General features: G+C 40.3%; 2 protein-coding genes across 21 annotated transcripts in view; one reads left to right on the top strand and one right to left on the bottom strand.

The window, feature by feature from the left end:
* LOC308471645 (uncharacterized protein) overlaps window positions 1-19,435 on the top strand; it is a 132,351-nt gene that overhangs the window by 18,436 nt on the left and 94,480 nt on the right. For 5 of the 17 annotated variants that reach the window (XR_013983031.1, XR_013983034.1, XR_013983035.1 and 2 more), the window contains exons 3-4: window positions 2,802-2,859; window positions 3,429-3,511. Coding sequence is in view for 1 of the 17 variants with exons in the window: in XM_080995921.1 (XP_080852047.1) it covers window positions 3,429-3,511 (83 nt within the window). In the remaining 16 variants the exon portion in view is untranslated. The other 12 variants (XR_013983030.1, XR_013983026.1, XR_013983028.1 and 9 more) reach the window with 12 other exon arrangements.
* The window catches only part of ITPR1 (inositol 1,4,5-trisphosphate receptor type 1), a 216,347-nt gene continuing 200,424 nt past the window's right edge, over window positions 3,513-19,435 (bottom strand). For all 4 annotated transcript variants that reach the window (XM_080995581.1, XM_080995580.1, XM_080995579.1 and 1 more), the window contains 2 exons: window positions 9,688-9,849; window positions 3,513-5,344 (listed from right to left, as the gene is read on the bottom strand). In XM_080995581.1, coding sequence (XP_080851707.1) covers window positions 5,258-5,344; window positions 9,688-9,849 — 249 coding nt within the window. In that variant the 3' untranslated portion in view covers window positions 3,513-5,257. The remainder of the gene's footprint in view (window positions 5,345-9,687; window positions 9,850-19,435) is intronic.

Consider the following 19,435-nt stretch of genomic DNA (forward strand, 5'->3'; position numbering starts at 1 on the left):
ATAGCTGAATAACCTCTTTAGCCAATGAATCAGATTAGTAGATGTAACTTTTTTGGTTTTTAAATAAAGTTTCCTCCAATAATTAGGTTTCAGATCTTGTTTTAGAAAGAAAATGAAGTGTAATATAAGACTATAGCAAATCTACAAAGAATAAGCACCTTCTGTTACCCCCTGTCTTTGTCTCCACATGTATATGACCACACACACGTCCAAGAAACACACACTTGGCCCTTTAATCGTGAGCCATGGTGTGCCACAGCACAAAAATGGTGAGCATTCAGTGGAGCTGGCAATATTTTGGTTAAGCCTCTAGAGAGAGTAAGAGATGAAAATCCTGATGAGAAGCAGCAGCATATGAGTGACAGGAAGGCAGAGAAGGAACGAGGCAACCATTGTCAAATAAGGATACAGGATGACAATGGAAAGTAGGCCAACAGATGGGTAAGGAATCAGGTTGGAGCAGTTTTTCCCAACCTGGTGCCTTCCAGATGTTTTAGACGCCAACTCCTGTCAGGCCCATCTAGCATAGTCAATAGTCAGGAGTGATGGGCAATGTAATCCAACAACATCTGGAGGACTCCAGTGTAAGGAAGGCTGGGTTAGAGGAAGAAGCCAAAAGTGTATGCAGAATGCATGCAGCCATACATTCCCTGGGGATGCATGGTTACTGAAGCACTAGAGAGGCAAGAGAGAAATTAGTTGGAGAGGAGGGAAAAAGAGATCAGAGCACAGTTACTACCAAGACAACCAGTGGTGGGTGGGTAGAAGGCGACTCTTCCTCAGGGATTTACTCTGCACTGGGGGGTGGTGTGTCACATGGTTATTCCTTATGATTTGCAATCATAGAATTGAAAAGGATCCTGATAGTGATCTAGTTCAACCCCCCGCAACACAGGAATCACAACTAAAGCATTTGTGCCAGATGGCCATTAAACCTCTGCTTAAAAACCTCCAAGGAAGAGTCCACAGCTTCCTGAGGGAGTCCATTCCACTGTCGAACAGCTCCTACAGGCACCCTTTGAGAGAACAAGGTTTAACTATTTTTTTCCCTAGAACATCTATGAAAAGGCCACTATGAAGAGCTATAATCTAAGCTGTGAGTTGCCTTGAAAGAAAAAATACAATGCAAGGAGATGGCTGCATGGTGGGGGTGGGGAAACAAAAGCCACAAGCAAAATACAAACATGGTTCTACTTGGGAATTCCTCTTAATGGCTTGGCTTTTTTTTACCGAAGTAGTTTCACTAAAGCAAAGGATGGGGAAAATATCTATAGTGTGGTGGGATTTTTCCTTTCTCACCATGGGTAATGAGTGCAAAGAAAGGTCTTCATTTAGTTGTGGGGTCCTATATGGTTTCTACCAGTGGACTTCATATAGTGCTTTCCCTTTTTAGGCCCACAGGAATCCAAACAATAGCTTTGCCACAAGGCATGATTAGGTTGGAACAAAGGGAGAATAAGGCTCATGTCTCCTGAATAGAGGTTGGGAAAAAGATGATATCTTGATGAAACAGAGAAATTATCCCCAAATTTGTTTTATGAAGGATAAATTGTGACAGACTTCATATAGCTGTAAGTCCTTGACTGCAAATCTGCCTTGACTGCAATTGCCAGGTGGTTTTTTAACTTTGGTTGTTGATTCATTAGGGTTTGTTGGCTTTTTTATTAGTATTTTAAAGTTTTTTTCAGTTGTATAAAATAAAGTGAAAAAAGAGAAAAGAAGAAAGTGCAGTATATGCTATTGTATACAAGCATGGTGGCCATAATGCCAAGGTTGCAGGTTTGATCCCTGTATGGGACAGCTGCATATTCCTGCATTGTAGGAGGTTGGACTAGATGATCCTCAGTGTCCCTTCCAATTCTATAGTTCTATGATTCTTATATATGCTAATACATCTATAATTATTAATAACCACCTATATTCTGTATAAACTTGTTTCACATGTAAGCATATTTATTCAAACAACGTCTGATGTTGCAAGTGCCGTCATGTCTTCAGTCCATTGATGAAAGAAACCATATTTTTTATTTGTTGGCTTAAATAGCCATTCTTAACCACATGCAGTTCACCTGTTTATGCAATGGAAATACATCCAGGGGAAATCATTTGCTTTTTAAACTTACTGTAAGTAAAACTACTAGATTCGCAGTATTACCCATACCTGAGTTCTCAACTGAAACATCTCACTTAATGACTGTACCTATAAATGCCAAGCTGCTTTCCTTTAAAAGAGAAATGTTGAAGCTTTGCAATATATAAAGTAATATATTCTTTGCAAATTCAGTATTTGACAGATTTAATTTTTAATTATAAACTGACTTATAATGGATTGAAAAGAAGTAAAAGTTTTATTACTTAAAATTTTACATGTACTGATTTTTCCAATTTTGGAATAATGGGAACTTCAGTACTCGATCCACATTTAGGCTGCAGTTCTGAGAACATTCACCCGGGAGGATGACCTATTAAACACAGTCGGATTTCTCTGAGTAAACAGGAATAAATTTATGTTGCAACAGTTGTACAGTTGTGGAGCATTTACAAATATTTCTCCTTGCCTAGTCACAGTCATTGGTGAGATCCAAAACATCCTGCAGCATTCTTCCTATTCACCAAACAACAATTTTGTTTTTCCATGAATATTACTTAAGAGGATTTTTAAAATATATACAAGTTTTGGTGTAAGAGAAATTCTATGATAATGCTCATGAAGAGATGTCCGTTGGAAAGAGCATAGTGCTCAGTTGTGCAAGAGTTCTGAACATTCATAAAAAGCTCATTATTCCCATTTGTTTTAACAGATCCCAATCAGCCTGTCCTTGAGACACTATATGAAAATCAGTTGAGCAGCCCACACAGGTAAAAAACCTGCATACACAAACACATGAAGATCTCTAGCTTGTTACAACAGGTTTTGTTTTAGCTATAATCACCCATAGAAAATTTTATAGATTCCTCTACATCTGCCTTCCCCAACCCTTGGATCCCCAGATGTTTGATGATGTTGAGATGATGACAACTCATACCATCACCAGCCAGTATGGTAACTCTAACCCTTCATTATAGGCAGGATTGAGAATGTAACTGGAAAGAGAAACAATTGTGATAAATTCAGAGTTTATATTCTCACATCATGTAATGATTATGAGTAGTGACCAGCATTGCAACTAAAACCCACAATGTAGGGTTCAGAGTTAAATGAATGACACAAAAGGCCACTAGTTTTGCAGGAGGTGTAAAGAGTTTTAACCTGTTTAATATAAAAAAAATCAGCATGCTTTGTTTTTGTTTGGTAATTCCAGTATGGCATAAGGGGTGTGTGTGTGTGTGTGTGTGTGTGTGTGTGTGTGTAAGAGAGAAAATATGCAAAAACAGAAGTATTAAAACATGTGTTCCAATAACGGGCTATCTTTTGTTACTTTTCACAGTGCCAGGACCCTAGTTTATCCTTTGTTTCCAGCAACATATAAAGCAAACACTGAGGAACTCAAATACGGAAGGAAACCAGTGGGTAAGGTTAACATGAAATTTTTAATTTAATTAAACATGGGTTTGAAGAGGAACACAGCTATTTTTGGTTTGGTGAAGCATCAGCTGCCTTAAGACTAAAAACACTTGCACATAGAAACATTAGCCTTTGCACGTTAAAGTAACACCAGATATGCTGCCTGGCTTGGAAATGGACTTTAGTATTAGACACAGTGCATAAGGCTGGTGTAGCAGTAAGTGATCAATCATTATCTACTCCAGCCTTTGGTTTTCAAGCACAGTACTTTATTGGCAAATGCATTTTCTTCCCCTTCAGGTAAGCAGTGTTCATGACAGCATAAGCTGAATGGAGATTAGTTTCATTAGTGCTGAAGAAGAATGAGACTATCACACTGAAGTACTATACATTATTATTATATATTTTATTTAAATATCTATATTTATGCATTTACAAACTTTAATAAGCATTCATCATCTCCACTTTTTTATAGCAGAGAATTAGCTTCTGTAAAATGACCATGTACAAAACTAGGCAACAGGTTTTTTTTTCCATATTTCTCAGCTGTCGTGAGCAATAAAAACGTGACCAAGATGGAATGAAAACTAAAATACAATCTCAAACCAGTGGCTCTTTTGCAAGTATTACAAAATCAGTGCTCAGCTAGGAGTCCCAAAAGGGATATTTAACATTTTAATTGGTTTAATGCATGAGGGGAATGTACTTCTGTCTGAGTTACAAAGTGCAGATGCTCAACTGAGGTGGTAGCCTGCAAACCCTTCTAGGATCCTCTAAATCAATATGGCACACACACGGGGGGGAGGGGGGGATCTAGAAGATTACACTGATCTGCAGCAGTGTCAAATCCTCCTAGTTTTAATTTTTCCATAAAGAAAAAGGTTCATTTCAATACTTCAGATTTTTTCATAAATGAATGCTTTAGCCTCTTCCACACCTCTTGATATTTAGGGATCAGTCCTCCAAGGTGCAGCTTTGCACTGTGGTGGGTTCTGGAATCCCCAAAGTAACATTTAAGAACTTTGGGTGGTATTCAGAGTTTTACTCAAAGCAGACCTCTTGAAAAATAATGCACCTAACTTAGTCATGGTTATTCATTCCAATTGGTCTATTCTGAATAAAACCTCATTGCTCATTTTAATTTAAATCAAAAATAGATAAAGAGGAATGTTGGGAGGTGGGGGTGGTAAGAGGAAGCACCATTGCCATAATGTGTCAATCTCTCAGAATGCCATGTGTTACAAAAATGTCCTGGAGGACAAAACCTCGCCAGGAACACGGTTTCTCAGCAGCCTTGCTTAACTGTGTCATCTGATGCCATTTAGTAAATGATGTAAGATGACACCAAAGATGTGTGCACTCCCTTTAGGACACACAGGAGTAAAGAACAAATATAGTGTGATTGCATAATTCATATTGCACAACTGTATAAAAAACCCATAAATACCAGCTATCTGAAGGTCTTAAATACAAAATACAGGTCACGTACTATTTTAATCAATAATCATTTTCAAGTGCAAGTTAGGTGTGCCCTTCACTTCTTCCTATAAAAGGCATTTTTTTTGGCACAAATGTAACCCCCCCTTCCAATAATGTGCCCATACTTTCTCAATGAAGCCCTATACATACAGTATAAAAAGAAGGTTATTTACACACAATGAACTAGGTATACAGAAACAGCTTTAAGGGTTGAATCTCAACTCCTGTTATGAAAATGGGGAAAAGGGTGGGCAGACAAGCCACCCATCTGATTTATGCTGGTTGCTGTGGGTTCACATTGATAGAAGCAGGATGTCCTAGGAGACCAATACGCTGTTTTTGCTTCCTCTGCTCTGTCATCTGGAAAATTGAAACATGTACTTGGTTAGACATAAGCACTTCCTGTACGTCAGACCACAGAATGAGCTATTGCTGTTATATTGTGGTCAAGGTTTATTCTGAAAACCATTTGCAACAGAAAAGCACGATCCTGTTTGATGCATCAAAAACAATTAAGAGAAAAACAGCTACCCCACCCCCGCCCAGCTGGGAAAACCCAGAGAGAAAGTTTGGGAGTCTAGCATGAAGTGCTCATTGACTTCTCATGACAGCAAGGAAGCTACGTGGTGGAATGGAGAGGTTGGGACATGGGAAATGCAAAGGAAAATCCCCACTCAGTCCCCACAGAGCTCAGCTGGGTGACATGGGCAAGCTATCAAATAAGAAGTTCAAACAAATAAATGCTTGCATGGTAGCTGTATTAAATCCAACGTTGGAGAGCCTCCTTTATATGTGGCAACATTTTGTGTGTAGCAGCTCCCTAGGTAGAATGTTCAGTTCTGCAAAATGACAGCCCCATCATTTTGGCTGCCACAGCTATTTGCTATTCTCCAGGATTTTGCAGAAGGGCATAGGAATGGACTCTATTCTATCCCCGCCTGCTGATGCAACCCACTCTTAGGCTGTGTGCCACACATATCCCTGAGTAGAAACTTGAGCTTGGGAACACAGAATGCTACTGGATTGGGAACAGAGTTCAGCCCAATGGAAGGGAGGCAAGTCACCCCGGTCCCTTTGTTAACACAGCAGCAGGCTATGTTAACCTGATCCTGCATCTAGAACTGGTACACTGATTCATAAAATTGGGCTGGAAGGTATTTGAATATGAATTTGCAATGTACCCAAGATATAAATGGCAATTTGAAAATTACATTTTAGGCTGAGGAGATACAACAAGCTGGTTCAAACAATAAATTTTAAGGTAGCTGCAATGTTACACAACTAGGAGTAAATTGCAGTGGACTAATTTCTGAGTAGACATGCATAGGACTGCATTGTAAGACCCACACCTCTGCAGACAAAGTGCTTTGCCCAGCTACTGAAAAAGTGGCATTTAAGGGCTAAAACAAAATAAAAATAAACACAGTAGCAAGTGCAATTCAAAAGATTGTTTCGGTTACAATATGAATGTTACATTCTGTGGAAGTCAATTTCCCCCCTTTTTGAAAGGAACTTTGTATTACTAAACAAATATTTAAGCCCCACCCCAACTGCAAGAAGTATTTACATCATTTTTAAATTTGCGTATGCTTGAAGCATGTACTAAAATGTATATAATTGTTATTGAGATTTTATGTCTTAAACTACATAGAGAATGGGCAGATTACTAAATTAACTGCTAAAGAAAACAGAACTAAAGCACACTTAATTAGCTAGTTTAGCGGAATGAGGGCCTAATCATAATCTTCATGCGATATCTCTAAATGTTCATGAAATATCATTCTGTCATGAATTAGCTACATTTCCATTATGGTGGAAGAAATGTTTAAGCTTGGTGCTTCAGCCCCTGATAACTTGATAACAGTCCCTGAGAGCCAGTGTGGTGTAGTGGTTAAGAGTGGTAGTCTCATAATCTGGGGAACCAGGTTCGAGTCTCCGCTCCTCCACATGCAGCTGCTGGGTGACCTTGGGCCAGTCACACTTCTCTGAAGTCTCTCAGCCCCACTCACCTCACAGAGTGTTTGTTGTGGGGGAGGAGGGGAAAGGAGATTGTGAGCCACTTTGAGACTCCTTAAGGGGAGTGAAAGGCGGGATATCAAATCCAAACTCTTCTTCTTCTTCTTCTTCTGTTAAACCAGTTCCCTTTAATTATTTGTTATTTGCAGCATATTACTTGCCAATTAGCATTTGCAACATATCACTTAAGTGGATCCTGAGGCAAACTATTAGTAGTTTTCCTTCCCTTCCTTTTAAAGGGTGTATGCACCTTTAAAACCTGGTTGTTTGCATATTCATATGACGTTCACAGAGTGCATTCGTGAGATGTACAGGGCTGGGGTAAGTGGAAGCCACAAGTCACTGCAGAAAGTGCTTGGTCGGTACAAATCTGGTCCATTCTTAGCATTATGGAGAATCCCCCCAAAAAATTGAGTTATGTGGTGTGTGAACAAGCAATGTTGCCATAGCAACAGACCCTCCAATTGTTCCTCTTTTCCAAGGACAGTTCTGGATTTACAGAAACCATCTCGGTTTCTGATTTGATCCCTGAATGTCCTGCTTTTCTTTAAGGTGTCTCTATTTTCTATTTTCACTGGAAAAATGTTGGAGGGTATGGTGTTATGAAATCCCCAAGCCAAGGAGACATCTGAAGGCAGCCCTGTATAGAGAAGATTTTAAATGTTTAATGTTTTAGTATATTTTTATATATGTTGGAAGCTGCCAAGAGTGGATGGGCAACCCAGTCAGATGGACAGTGTATAATAATAATAATTGGATAGGGTGTCTCTGTTTTCATTGGAGAAAATTTGGAGCTATGTTGCAAAGGCGGTGGGAGCATATGGGAGAGGTACAACGGGATCCTCCTCTGGTCTATTGCTTGCAAACTACTAATTTTGTGTGTGTGTGTGTGTGTGTGTGTGATGTAATGACATGCTGTGGAGTGTGGTATAAAAAAGCAGACCGAGGCATTTACTAGAGAGAGAGAAAATGTAAAGGTCATACTAACTCCTGCATAGGTGTACTGAAAATTCGTAACAAACCAACAACTTTGTATTCATTAAATTGCCAGTGGTATTTTTTTTAATAGTTGGCCAGGAATGTTTACACCACTTGTTGCAGTTCAATGGTGTTTCAAATGGAGTTGTTGAATTTTGGCATTAATGACAGCTCTAGTCTCTAGAAACCAATTAGAAGTGACAGCTGTGAAAGGGAAACTTGCTCTTATTTGATTCAAACCAGCCTCTCAGTTAGCTCTTCTTTCTAGAAAGGGTTGTTCCTAATGAGAAAGTGATGTATTGGTATGGTCACACAACTGGTACATGCTGCAACTTGATCTGGGCACACTCAATGATTGCACTTAGGGGAAATTCTAAAGAGTCCTCTCATGTTAATAAACCTGGCTTCCCCTTCTTCCTCAGCAGGGCAGAGGCCCTCTGAATGCTAATGTCATTCTCTCTCATTTTCACAAGGGCAAAGTTTAAAAGCTGGGCAAGTTAAAAGTGGAAGGCTATAAACATTAAGGCATATTCGGGCTTTAGCTGGTGAGGTTGAAGCAAAAGGTGGGGAAGGAGAAGAGGGGCCTCCCATTGAGCTTGCTATCAAATTCCATTCTGGATTACTTCAGTCACATGTTTTAAAATACTGGCTACAAATCCAAAGTGCAGCAATGCATGTTGTGGTTGATAAGGAACAAGCAGGAGGCAAAAGGATGTGCAGTATCCAAAGGAATTCCGAGGACAGTGCATTTGCACCGAGATCCATGCCTTTACAGTGGTACCTCAGGTTAAGTACTTAATTCATTCCGGTGGTCCGTTCTTAACCTGAAACTGTTCTTAACCGGAAGCACCACTTTAGCTAATGGGGCCTCCTGCTGTCGCCGCACCACCGGAGCACGATTTCTGTTCTCATCTTGAAGCAAAGTTCTTAACCTGAAGCACTATTTCTGGGTTAGCGGAGTCTGTAATCTGAAGCGTATGTAACCCGAGGTACCACTGTACTCAGCCCTTAATCCTATGGTGTGTGTGTTTTTAAAAGATTATTAAGGCATAAACTTTTTTAAGTTTAAAAGGCAAAGAATAAGTCTTGTAGTGTCAGATAGACAGGGCATGCGCAGGGGCAGGATGCTAGCATTTTTACATATTATATGTAAGTTAGGGATGTACCACGAGAATAGAAATGAGGGTTGCCACATTGCCAGAAATAAAGAACCAGAAGCATGCTTATTTGCATGTGTCAATTTCCCTCTGACTAATTTTAAGCTAGAACAAATTAAAAATCCCGGTGGAACAAAACACGTCACAGAAAAAAAACAAATAACCCCTCTTGCTAGGCCAGTTTAAACAAGCCTGGTGAATGGTAACCTAGGATATGTGTGTGTTTGGCCTTCTAACTTAGCAACCATTGTCACCAACCCTGCAGAACAAGCAAAGAATACCAATAATTTTGAAGCTTCTTGCTGTATTACCTATTGCCCATCATATCAAGGCAGGGGGAGTGTCTGTCATACTCTCTCCCAAGTCCAATATAATTTTGTATATTGAAGGCTGCATTAAAAACACAAACAGCTGGTTTCCCCACCCTCAGGTTTTCCATTCAGTGACACTTATTAAATGTGACCAGGACATTTCTGGTTTTCCAAAATTTGTGAAAACATAAAGGCTTTGTGTAAATTCATACCCTGTCTGCATCTTCTGGAAGTCTCTTACCTGCTCTTTAAGCTCAGATAGCTGATTAGAAAGATTGGACACCAGCTTCATGGTAGATTCAAGCTTCTCTTGCAAGTTTCTAAGTTCATTCTGTTCTCCTTCAGAATCACTGCTCACAAGCGACATGGCACGCATCCGAGGGAACCAATCCAGATTTCTCTCCTGAAATTCAGGCATGATAATGACATAAATGCGTGGCAAAGGCACAATTGCATATTGGCCACTGTAAATTCACTTGAATATGGCAAACGCTCCAAAAGGTTGTTCTAAAATACAATTTTGAATCACTAAAAATGCATTTCATGTGCTTCTGGTGTAAAAAAATAAATCCAATTAATCTCAGATAATTTTAATGACTATTGCTCAAAAGTCACAAAACAATGCAATATTAGAATTCCTTCACACCTCATAACTGTGAAGTTATTCCATGCTTAACTGTAGCAATTCAAGAAGAGATTGTTTGTTGTAGCTTCTGCTTTTGAATTACAGGTAACATGTTCCCCACATTATTTTTTTCCATTTACATATCTAGTAACAATGTTTCTTGAGCCCTCCACACTTGAAAAACAAGATACTCATTTATATGTCTTATGAAACCTTAAACACTACTTAATTGTAAAACCCTCCAAAAATCTCTATGTAGTTTACAACAATAGAAAATAAAACATTTTAAATTATCTATAAAAACAGTTAAAAACAGGTATTAAAAATATTAAAAGCACTAAAATCAACAGTAGCTAAAAAGAAAGAAAACACATGTAACTTCTGTATGTCTGGATAGGTAGGCTGTGCCTAAAACATGTTTTAATCAGCAGTATGTTTACCAATCAATTTTATCCCCCAAATTGTGGGAGAAGGCTAAAGCTTCACAATGCTAACTTTCATAATAGTAATGTGTTCTGTGATCCTTTCAAAGTATTCAGTTAAAATAATGAGATGCCTTCACAATATATTTGGGGAGACTTTACTCACTAGTTGGCCTCTTTAAATCTATTACAGGTGATTTGGGGAGTGATTTGGGATTTCCCTTGCAACTTTCCTTATGAGACAAAAACAACTGAACTGGAAGATTCCTTGTGTATTTGAAACTCCCTGGTTCTGCAGGACAGAATCCATTAGAAAGCTGGTTCTTCCCTACAGAATATGGGTTCCTTACAGAACCTAAGATCTCCTGGTGGTCTTGTTACTTTCTCCCCAAAGTGAGGAAGTGGAGGAGTAACCTCTAGTGAAGTCAACATACATCCCAACACTTCTTGACAGAATCCAGAGGAGCAAGTAATAAGTGAATGCAAAATCTAATGTTGAAACCCTCCCCACCCCCAGTTCTAGAATCTGTTTTGACTACATATTTGGGGGTTCCACAGCTAATTGCTGACAGGTAAATCAACTCTGAAGACAGGAGTGCCTGCCGTGCTCTGGATCATGGGGTCACGAAGAGTCGGACATGACTAAACAACAACAAATCAACTCTATACATGTGATGTTGCATGCTTCTGTACTGATGTATACAGCTAGTGATGCAAAATAAAAGGGAAGGAAAACTGGCAAAAAGAAAAACCCCTAAGTACTGTGGGAGCAGAAAGGGAAGAGAAAGGGTGAGTAGCAGACAAAAGTTTCTCAATTCATTAAAGGCTAGTACTGACAGCCATTCAGTGCTACTGTTTGATTTCTCTCCCCTCCCACGTTGGAGGCATATCTTTAATGATGAAGTTCAGACAAGGAGGAGGAAGCAAGAAAGCCTGGGTGTAAGCAGATGCACTTTAATACTACCTCATATGAAACCTGGGACAAAAGTAGTCTGATAGCCAAGTTTTATCTATTGTAACAATCAATTTCAACCACACGCTATGACAACTGCCAAGTTCTAGCTATTTCCATTTAGTCAGTGGAGCATCTCTAGGTTAGGCAAGTGGTACTCCACTCATGCAACAGGACTTCCTCTTCCTCTGCCCCAAATCTGCTGCTGAGGATCCTCAAATCCTGTGGAGCAGATTTTGACGGTGCATTTGGGGGAGAGGGGAAAGGAGCGGCAGGAAAGAAGGTGAAGTTCTGTTGCGCAAGCTGGTGTCTGTTGTGTGAGGAAAATAGCAGCGTCGGATACAACCTGAGGAGAGGAATCTGGCATTCACCTTCATGCTCTACAGAACCACAGCCACTTGAAATTGATAGGTGACCTTTCAAAAACCAGTTCTTGCTTTAGGAACCAATATTTTATTATTCTGAGTTTCTAGTGCCTTTGAGTGTACATATACACATGTACCAATTGGATCAGACCGAAAGTTCATAAAGTCTAGCGTCCTACTTTCTAGTAGCCAGTCATGCATCTGGAAGGCACACAAGCAAAAACATGGTGACCATAGCCCTGCTGTGCTAGTTGCCTCTATGTGGCATTAAAAATACCATTAAAAAGTAAAATGTCATTATATTAAATGGAAAAACAGAAACAAGTAAAAACAGAAATTCAGAACTAACAGCTCAGTCCTATTACCATTTATGCAGCTGCACCATCAATGTAGATAGTGCTTTAGAGCACCTCAAAAACTAAAGCAAATTATGTTGCCCTCTTCCAATGAATTTACAGTCTAACTTCTATTTTCAACTGGCATGTGCTTGTAATAGTAATGGGTGAATCAAAGTTCTCACTGCAGATGAATGGATCACAAGATCTTCTCAGAACCATTGTTACTATTTTTGAACTTGTTTTGCAGCATTCTTGTAATCTAGTGCTAGCATTTTATCAGAAACATAACTAAAAGAATAATAGAGTTGTAGAGTTGTAAGGGATCCTAAGGGTCGTCTAATCCAAGCTCCTGCGACTTAAGTTTCTGGAATCCCTTGTGGGATCCCTGTCCATACCTACTCAACTGCCACAGTCCCCTTCCATGAAAACATTTCTTCTTCTTCTTCCCCATGGGTTTAACGGTATAGCAAGGCCATAGATAGGTCCCATTATGGTCAGCAGCTGGCAACAGTGTGATCATGTTTCGGTCACAACCTTTCATACGGTTTTGTCCCTTTTGTAAACTGCCATAAATTCTCCAACACGCCCCCCACCGAGTGTCTTGTCCCAGAGGGCAGGCCCCACAGACAAATTTGTAATACCCAAATCACAAAACCCATGTAGGACAGGCCCTCTATCTTCTATATAGCACAAACCCATAAAATCTGATCAGCCATTTCCCCTACCTTATAAACCTCACGTTACTCCATAGAGCACAATGCACAATTGTCTGAACTCTGAACAGACCAACTTGTTTCTCCTGCCCTAAGTTTAAAAACTATAAAAAACTATAAAACAAATCCTTCGGTGATGGACAAAAGGAGAATGCCATCCTACCAACACAACCCCCCTCCCATTGCCTTTGCCATTCACCTGACAGAGTCTCAAACCCTTTTCCTTTGTAATGAGAATTGAAAATGCATGAGGGAAAAACATCCAGTAACCAGAGAAGAGATTCTCAACTGGATTTTTTAAAGGCATACCAAAGAACATTAGGAGAGGTGGCTTGCTTGGCCCTCACCCCAGCGTGAGGCAAGCAGTACACCTGCCGAACCTTAGGTATTCTTCGCTGTTACTGGATTTGCCCTTTAACCTACTCAAAGCAGTAAATGGGAGCAGGGGTGCCTGGCAACTGGCTGGTTTTATCACAGATCTACGACTGTTAATCCCAGCTGGCTATGAAACCTAAGACAATGACCCACATTAGCGCCCTTGTCAGCTGCTGAGGATATACATCACAAAACATTTCTGTATGGATAACTTACTTGCATGCATATCTCCACTTAATAATTAGTGGTTTGTGCACATGGGGAACAAGGGTTTCAGTACAGTAATGCCTCGTCTAGCGTCTGCTTTGGCGAATGCCCGCGGCAAACCCGGAAGTACCGGAATGGGTTACTTCCGGGTTTGTTGCTGCGCATGCGCAGAAGCACTAAATTGCACTTCGCGCATTCGCAGAAGTGCAAACTGCTCCACGCACGTGCGCAGACACGGCACTTTGCCTTGTGTTCTTTTCGGCTAGTAGCCGGGGCTCTGGAACAGATCCTGGTCGCAAAATAAGGTACGACTGTACAATAGAAATAAGGGGCTGCTTATTAAAACTGGGTCAGCAGCTTGCTGTGATTTGTGGGAATCAATCAAGGTACAGTGGTTACAAACTTAATTCATTCTGGAGGTCCGTTTGTAAACCAAAACTGCTCATAACATGAGGCGCACTTTTGGTAATGGAGCCTGCTGCTGCTGCTGCACTGCTGGTGCGCGACTTCCGCTCACATTCTGGGGCAAAGGTCACAACTGGGAGCATTTACTTCCAGGTTAGCGGAGCTCGTAAACACCATTCCATACTACTACTACTACTACTACTACTCCCAGAGCCATGATACCTTCTTAAATCATAGAATAGAACAATAGAAGAATGGTATGGAGATACTGACTATACATACAAGTTTGTGTGCAATGCTAGAGTAGACTAATGGGTTTAGTTAATGAACATGACTAATTTAAATACATTACTTTCAATGGGTTTATTTCTAAGTAGAATTTTGTTGGATATAACCCATATATTCTCTCTTGGTCATCACTCTTCCTACCACATTACCCAAGAAATGTGTATTTGTGACTGGGTGGTAGTCATAAACCATGGGCTGTATTTAACAACAAAAGAAGGGGAGGGAGCTAGAGTGAATGAGTGGTTACCACTGTAGAAATATGGTGCCACCCCAAGCACCACACTCCTGACACATTCAGCAAATCTGGTTTTCAGAAACCCTACACTGATTACTTTTGTCTTCAAAGAAATATCAAAAGCTGTGAACTCCATACGTAGTAAAATGGAACAGGTACACCTTCAGGGTGGGAGGAAAGGGGGGGCAGATAATAGTTTCTGTTGCTGAGAGACATACAAAACAAATATTTTTGGCAAATAACTTGACATCCTTGTTTCACAGATCTTGGTCATAACCCAACAAGCAGCAAATCAACTGGATTAGTAGCAGTTGATATGCTTCTGCAAGATGGTGCACCAGCTTTGCTTCTCAATTCCCTGCATGAGGTTATATTGATGTTTTCAGGAGACATAAGAAATGAACCTGAAACGTGTATTCAAAGCAGCTCGTTTTGCGGGCCAAAGAATTCTACAGCCTATATAACAGAGTGCACCTTAATCTGCTCCTCCCTCTCCTTCATCTCACTGTCAAATAATACCCATTTCAGAGGGTTGTTTGTTTTTTATTAAAAAAAAACATTTATTCAAAAGTTACAATACATTTTAAATCAATATTTAAACAGACACTTCTGCAATTTTGGTGGCATTAAAATAAGAACAGGATATTTTAATTTTGGAGGTGTTGTGTCCAAGGAGTAAGCTTGACAAGCAGGTTTCTGTTAAAAGTTCAACAAAGCCCTTAAGGTGTCTGGTCTTGCAAGCAACATGTTAAGTTACCATGGCTCCCCCCACCTCCTTTTTGCATGCATTAAGTGAGCCATAATCTTGAGCCTTTATGTTTGGTCTGTTTCCTTGCCTCCACAGGCACACCCCTTTCCTACTGGTGTCCCACATACCAATGCTGTTATGCACTGTCTGCTTTGGCCTTCCTACAAGCCTGGTGGTGCCGTCAGCTCCCTCTTCCCGTCACAGCAGCAGCTTCCTCTCTTTAAACAGACCAACTGAATTAAGCCACTGACGGAAGCTGGCTAACCCACAAGTGTTATGTTTCTGGCTAGCTCTTTTCTAGGTAAAGTTGGAAAAGTCCCTTTCAAGTAGCAATCGTCAGAATCTCAGACACGGGGGCGGCGATGGCCAGAGCTTTTAAAATGTCCATGATTGGTAACTTGTTTGTTTTTTCTTTCTTTCCAAAAAAGGAAGCTGCTCTGTGCGATGGAAACGATAATTCATTCTGAGAAATCTCACACTTCCTTGCTTTCACTGAACTGAGCTTGCTTTTAGGGGTCTTTCCAACCTTGGAGTTTATCTTTATCGTTAAAAGTCAAATCTATCTTCCAGTGCGCAGTCCTGATCTGTAATTGATTGGAGGTGAGTGGGGGATAGCTGCACTTTTACGCTCTTTTAAACCATGGCATATGGGTTCAGCACTGGGGGGCTGGTGGGGGGGAGCGCACCTTCTTCAAAAGAACAAAAAAACAGCATGGCAACAGATGTATTTCAAAGACAATGTGCTGTTGCGGTGTGGAAAAGGTAGCTCTGTTCATCTCATCACATTTCCTCATAAAATAATGCTACAAAGAAGTAAAATTAAAGACTTTAAACAGTTCCTAGAATGGTACAGACATGAAATGGAGTTTGTAGTTTGTGCTACTATGGTTAACACATGTCATATCTAATAGGGCCTCGTGACTACTACTTACTTGCAATCGCCACATCCTACACCTGCAGTAACAATTGTGGTGGACATAGTGGCCAGAGAATTTTATTTTATACAGTGATAAATATCGGAGTGCTGGAAAATGCAGTATCCCTTTCTGGGGAAAAGACACCTGAACTTCTTGCAATATATGAATAGCAGTATTTATTGCATTCTGCATGGGTCTGTTGGGTACAGTGGCTAGGAGAAAAATATCCAAGAGTTATTGTTTGTACCACTTTTTAAAAGATAGAGAAACCTCCACTGAATAATAACCAAGTCTGAGATCCATCTCCCAGTTTTTAATTTTCATTCTTGAAATCTTACTAACAGCGCACAGTCATTATGTGGAAAGAATGACTATCCCTAACTCAGACAGGGATGTATCTAAAAGCATCCTGAAACAGTTCAGCCTACTGCCATGATTATGGGGAAAGACCAGTTGAAGCCATTCCACATTATGCTTATAGCCATGCTGTGAATTGTAGATGCAGTCTTGTAAGAACTGGAAAGAAATTCAAAATTTGTTTGAAAATCAATGCATATGTAACATGTGAACTATGGTCAACAATTCTGTACATGAAAAGGGCAAATGAACTCTGGAGTGGGTAGAGAGTCTTCCTGTTGCCATGTAAAAAAACAGATGGAGAAGCTGTGGTCCTCCAGTTGTTGTAGGACTCCAGCTCCCATCATCCCAGTTCATTGGCCATACTGGCTGGGGACTGATGGGACTTGGAGTCCAACATTTGGAGAGCCGTAGGTTCCACATCTCTAAAAGAAAATGGAGAGCGAGAGTGAGCACACCTGCATCTGCTGATGATTCTCTCCATTGACCTTTCTCAGATGCAGAAAACTAGCCAGTTGCTTCCAATGCTTTGAGTTCAGTTTAGTTCTAATATTAAGCAACTTTAACCACACCCAACACCACATGCCAACCTGCGTGCAGAGAAGGAGACAAGGCAATTCAACAGACCATTGATCTTGGTGGAAACTTTTCCAGGTAGCAGCCCTTCGCTATTAGGAAATGAGTTCTTCTCAGTAAGCCACCACTCCACCCAGAGGCCAAGCAAGACAAATACTTGAGAGCTCATTCTTTCTTTCTTAATTTAAAATAGTTCACTGGCTGCAGGGAAATTCACAGCTCACAGCTGTTTCCCATGATGAAGTAATTTTCATTACGAGCAAACCTTGCCCAGCTTTTACATAACCAGTGATGAAGAGCTGCTGAGGGATTGCCCAAAGGAGGTTCCCTTTTGTGTTTCATACTATGACAGTGCTGGCCCTTCCGCTAACCTAGTTCTTGTTTGGTACTGTAGGGATTACATAAGTAAACCAGGACACATTATATCATGTGCAGCTGGGCTGGAATTAATTGGCCGATTGCATAAAATGGATCATTAGAAAAACACAACACTAGCATACACAAACACATATAACAGGGATTGTCTATAACCTGCCCATGGTAATGAATTCCACCCTAAAATTATTGTGCAATGGATAAAGTGGGTAGGGACCGAGGTGTTCTCTGAAAAGAAGGGCTAAGCAGGTAATGCAGAGCTCCAAAGCATCTAGGCTGGGTACACAGAATATGGCAGCACACAAGATGGGCTAAGAACCAAGCCAATGTATGTTGCAAGTATTTTGGACTGGGGAAGCTGTGATTGAAAGATGCAGTTTTCTTAAAGAGAAAGAAAAATAGAAGCAAAATTAATATTCTTGAGTACGGATGGATTGGATCTGTCAGTTTCGGTTCTCAGTTTCTTATTTCCCCAATCTTAAATTTATTCTCCACATTTCTACAGCAGTTTTGTGATTAAAATTAAAATAAAATAAACTCATGCAAATTATTCAGCATTTTAGTATGAATTTCTCCTAATAAACACATTTCGTACTGAGTACTCATGCATATATTTTTGGCAAGTGATTCCCCTTAGTATTTGTATGTTATTTTCACCAATATAATTGCTTTTATGCACACTTTCCCCTAATATATGCATTTTAGTTGGAGAACTGCACTGCAAAATTTGGATAAGTGTGAATTTTGAAGGGCAGCTATATTTTGTTTCTCACACTGTTGTGGAAAGTGTGATTTGGTAGAAGCACATTTAAATGCAAGCCAGATTGAGTCCCCACCCCCCTTGAGAATTTCAAACATTATATGAAATCCCCTGTTATTATTTTGGGACACGAACAGTTTCTTATAAACCGTGAACCTGAATTTCTGCACTCACAATCTTCTGGACCTCAGCTTCTATGAATAACAATTTTTAGTACTCTGTTTTGCAAAAAAATAATCTGCAAATGGCATAGAAACATGAGACTTCCAGTATTCAAGAACTTGAGAGTTCTTAACTTACTACTCTGTCACAACTTCTAGTTGCTGCCCTACTTACAAAAATCCCTTTGCACTCTTCATCCCACTATGACTGGAGTGATCATGCCCACAGGGGATGGTTCTGGGGCACGGCTTTCAGCTAGTCAGCACAAGCAAACTTGCCAGGGTTACTGGGATAATGGCTATGATTTTTCATTTCCTCACAGACATGTTGGCAGCTTGGGCTTGTCCTGAAAGGCTGATGGAAGGTCCCAAACACCTGCTCTCTATGGGAATGTTCAGTTCAGGGAGACTTAGAAAAGAAAAGTTTGATCATCACCAAATTCTAGCAACTACGTCATACCCACATTTCAAAAAGCAGCAGATTTCCAGAAGGGGACAGCCACATTAGTCTCTTGCAGTACAAACAGCAGTGTGAGCAACACATATTTATTTTGACATAAGCATTCATGGACTAAAGTAAAACAAATTTGTTTATAATCCAAAGAATGTAATTCTATATACCACCCCCTGCATTTCTTTTGTCAATGAAATGCAACCTGTTTCTGAACATGGCACTCTCTACATAGCACTCTGGGACCCAAACAATTTACAAGAATGGACAATTCCACACAAAATGTGAAACTTCAGTGTTGCCATGAATGGCAGCTTCTCTAACCTCTCTCTGGACTAGGATCCTGAAATTGGCAGGAATGGCCCATCCTTCCTATGCCAAGGGACGGGGTACCCTTCAGAGTGGGGCATGACAGATTACTACCGAATGGGGAAACCATCAATCCCGCCCATGTACATGCACATATTTTGACCCCGGCCATTGAACTTCCTTCCTGTCTAGAAGTTACACACTTTTGTATAGATCATGCAGAGGCATCAACCATATTAAGAAAGGGGTTCATGCACAGGGTTTCTGGCTAAATAAACAGATGGCAATAATAAAGGGGTTAAAATTGAGTCAACACACAGGACTTGGAAGGAGGCGTACTGGATGAGAGCAACAAATGCACTTGAACATAACAGATAACAATCCAGGTAAACAGATAACTCACAGATTAG

The sequence above is a fragment of the Podarcis pityusensis genome (assembly GCF_964106645.2).
Source record: "Podarcis pityusensis genome assembly, chromosome: 2".
NCBI lineage: Eukaryota > Metazoa > Chordata > Lepidosauria > Squamata > Lacertidae > Podarcis > Podarcis pityusensis.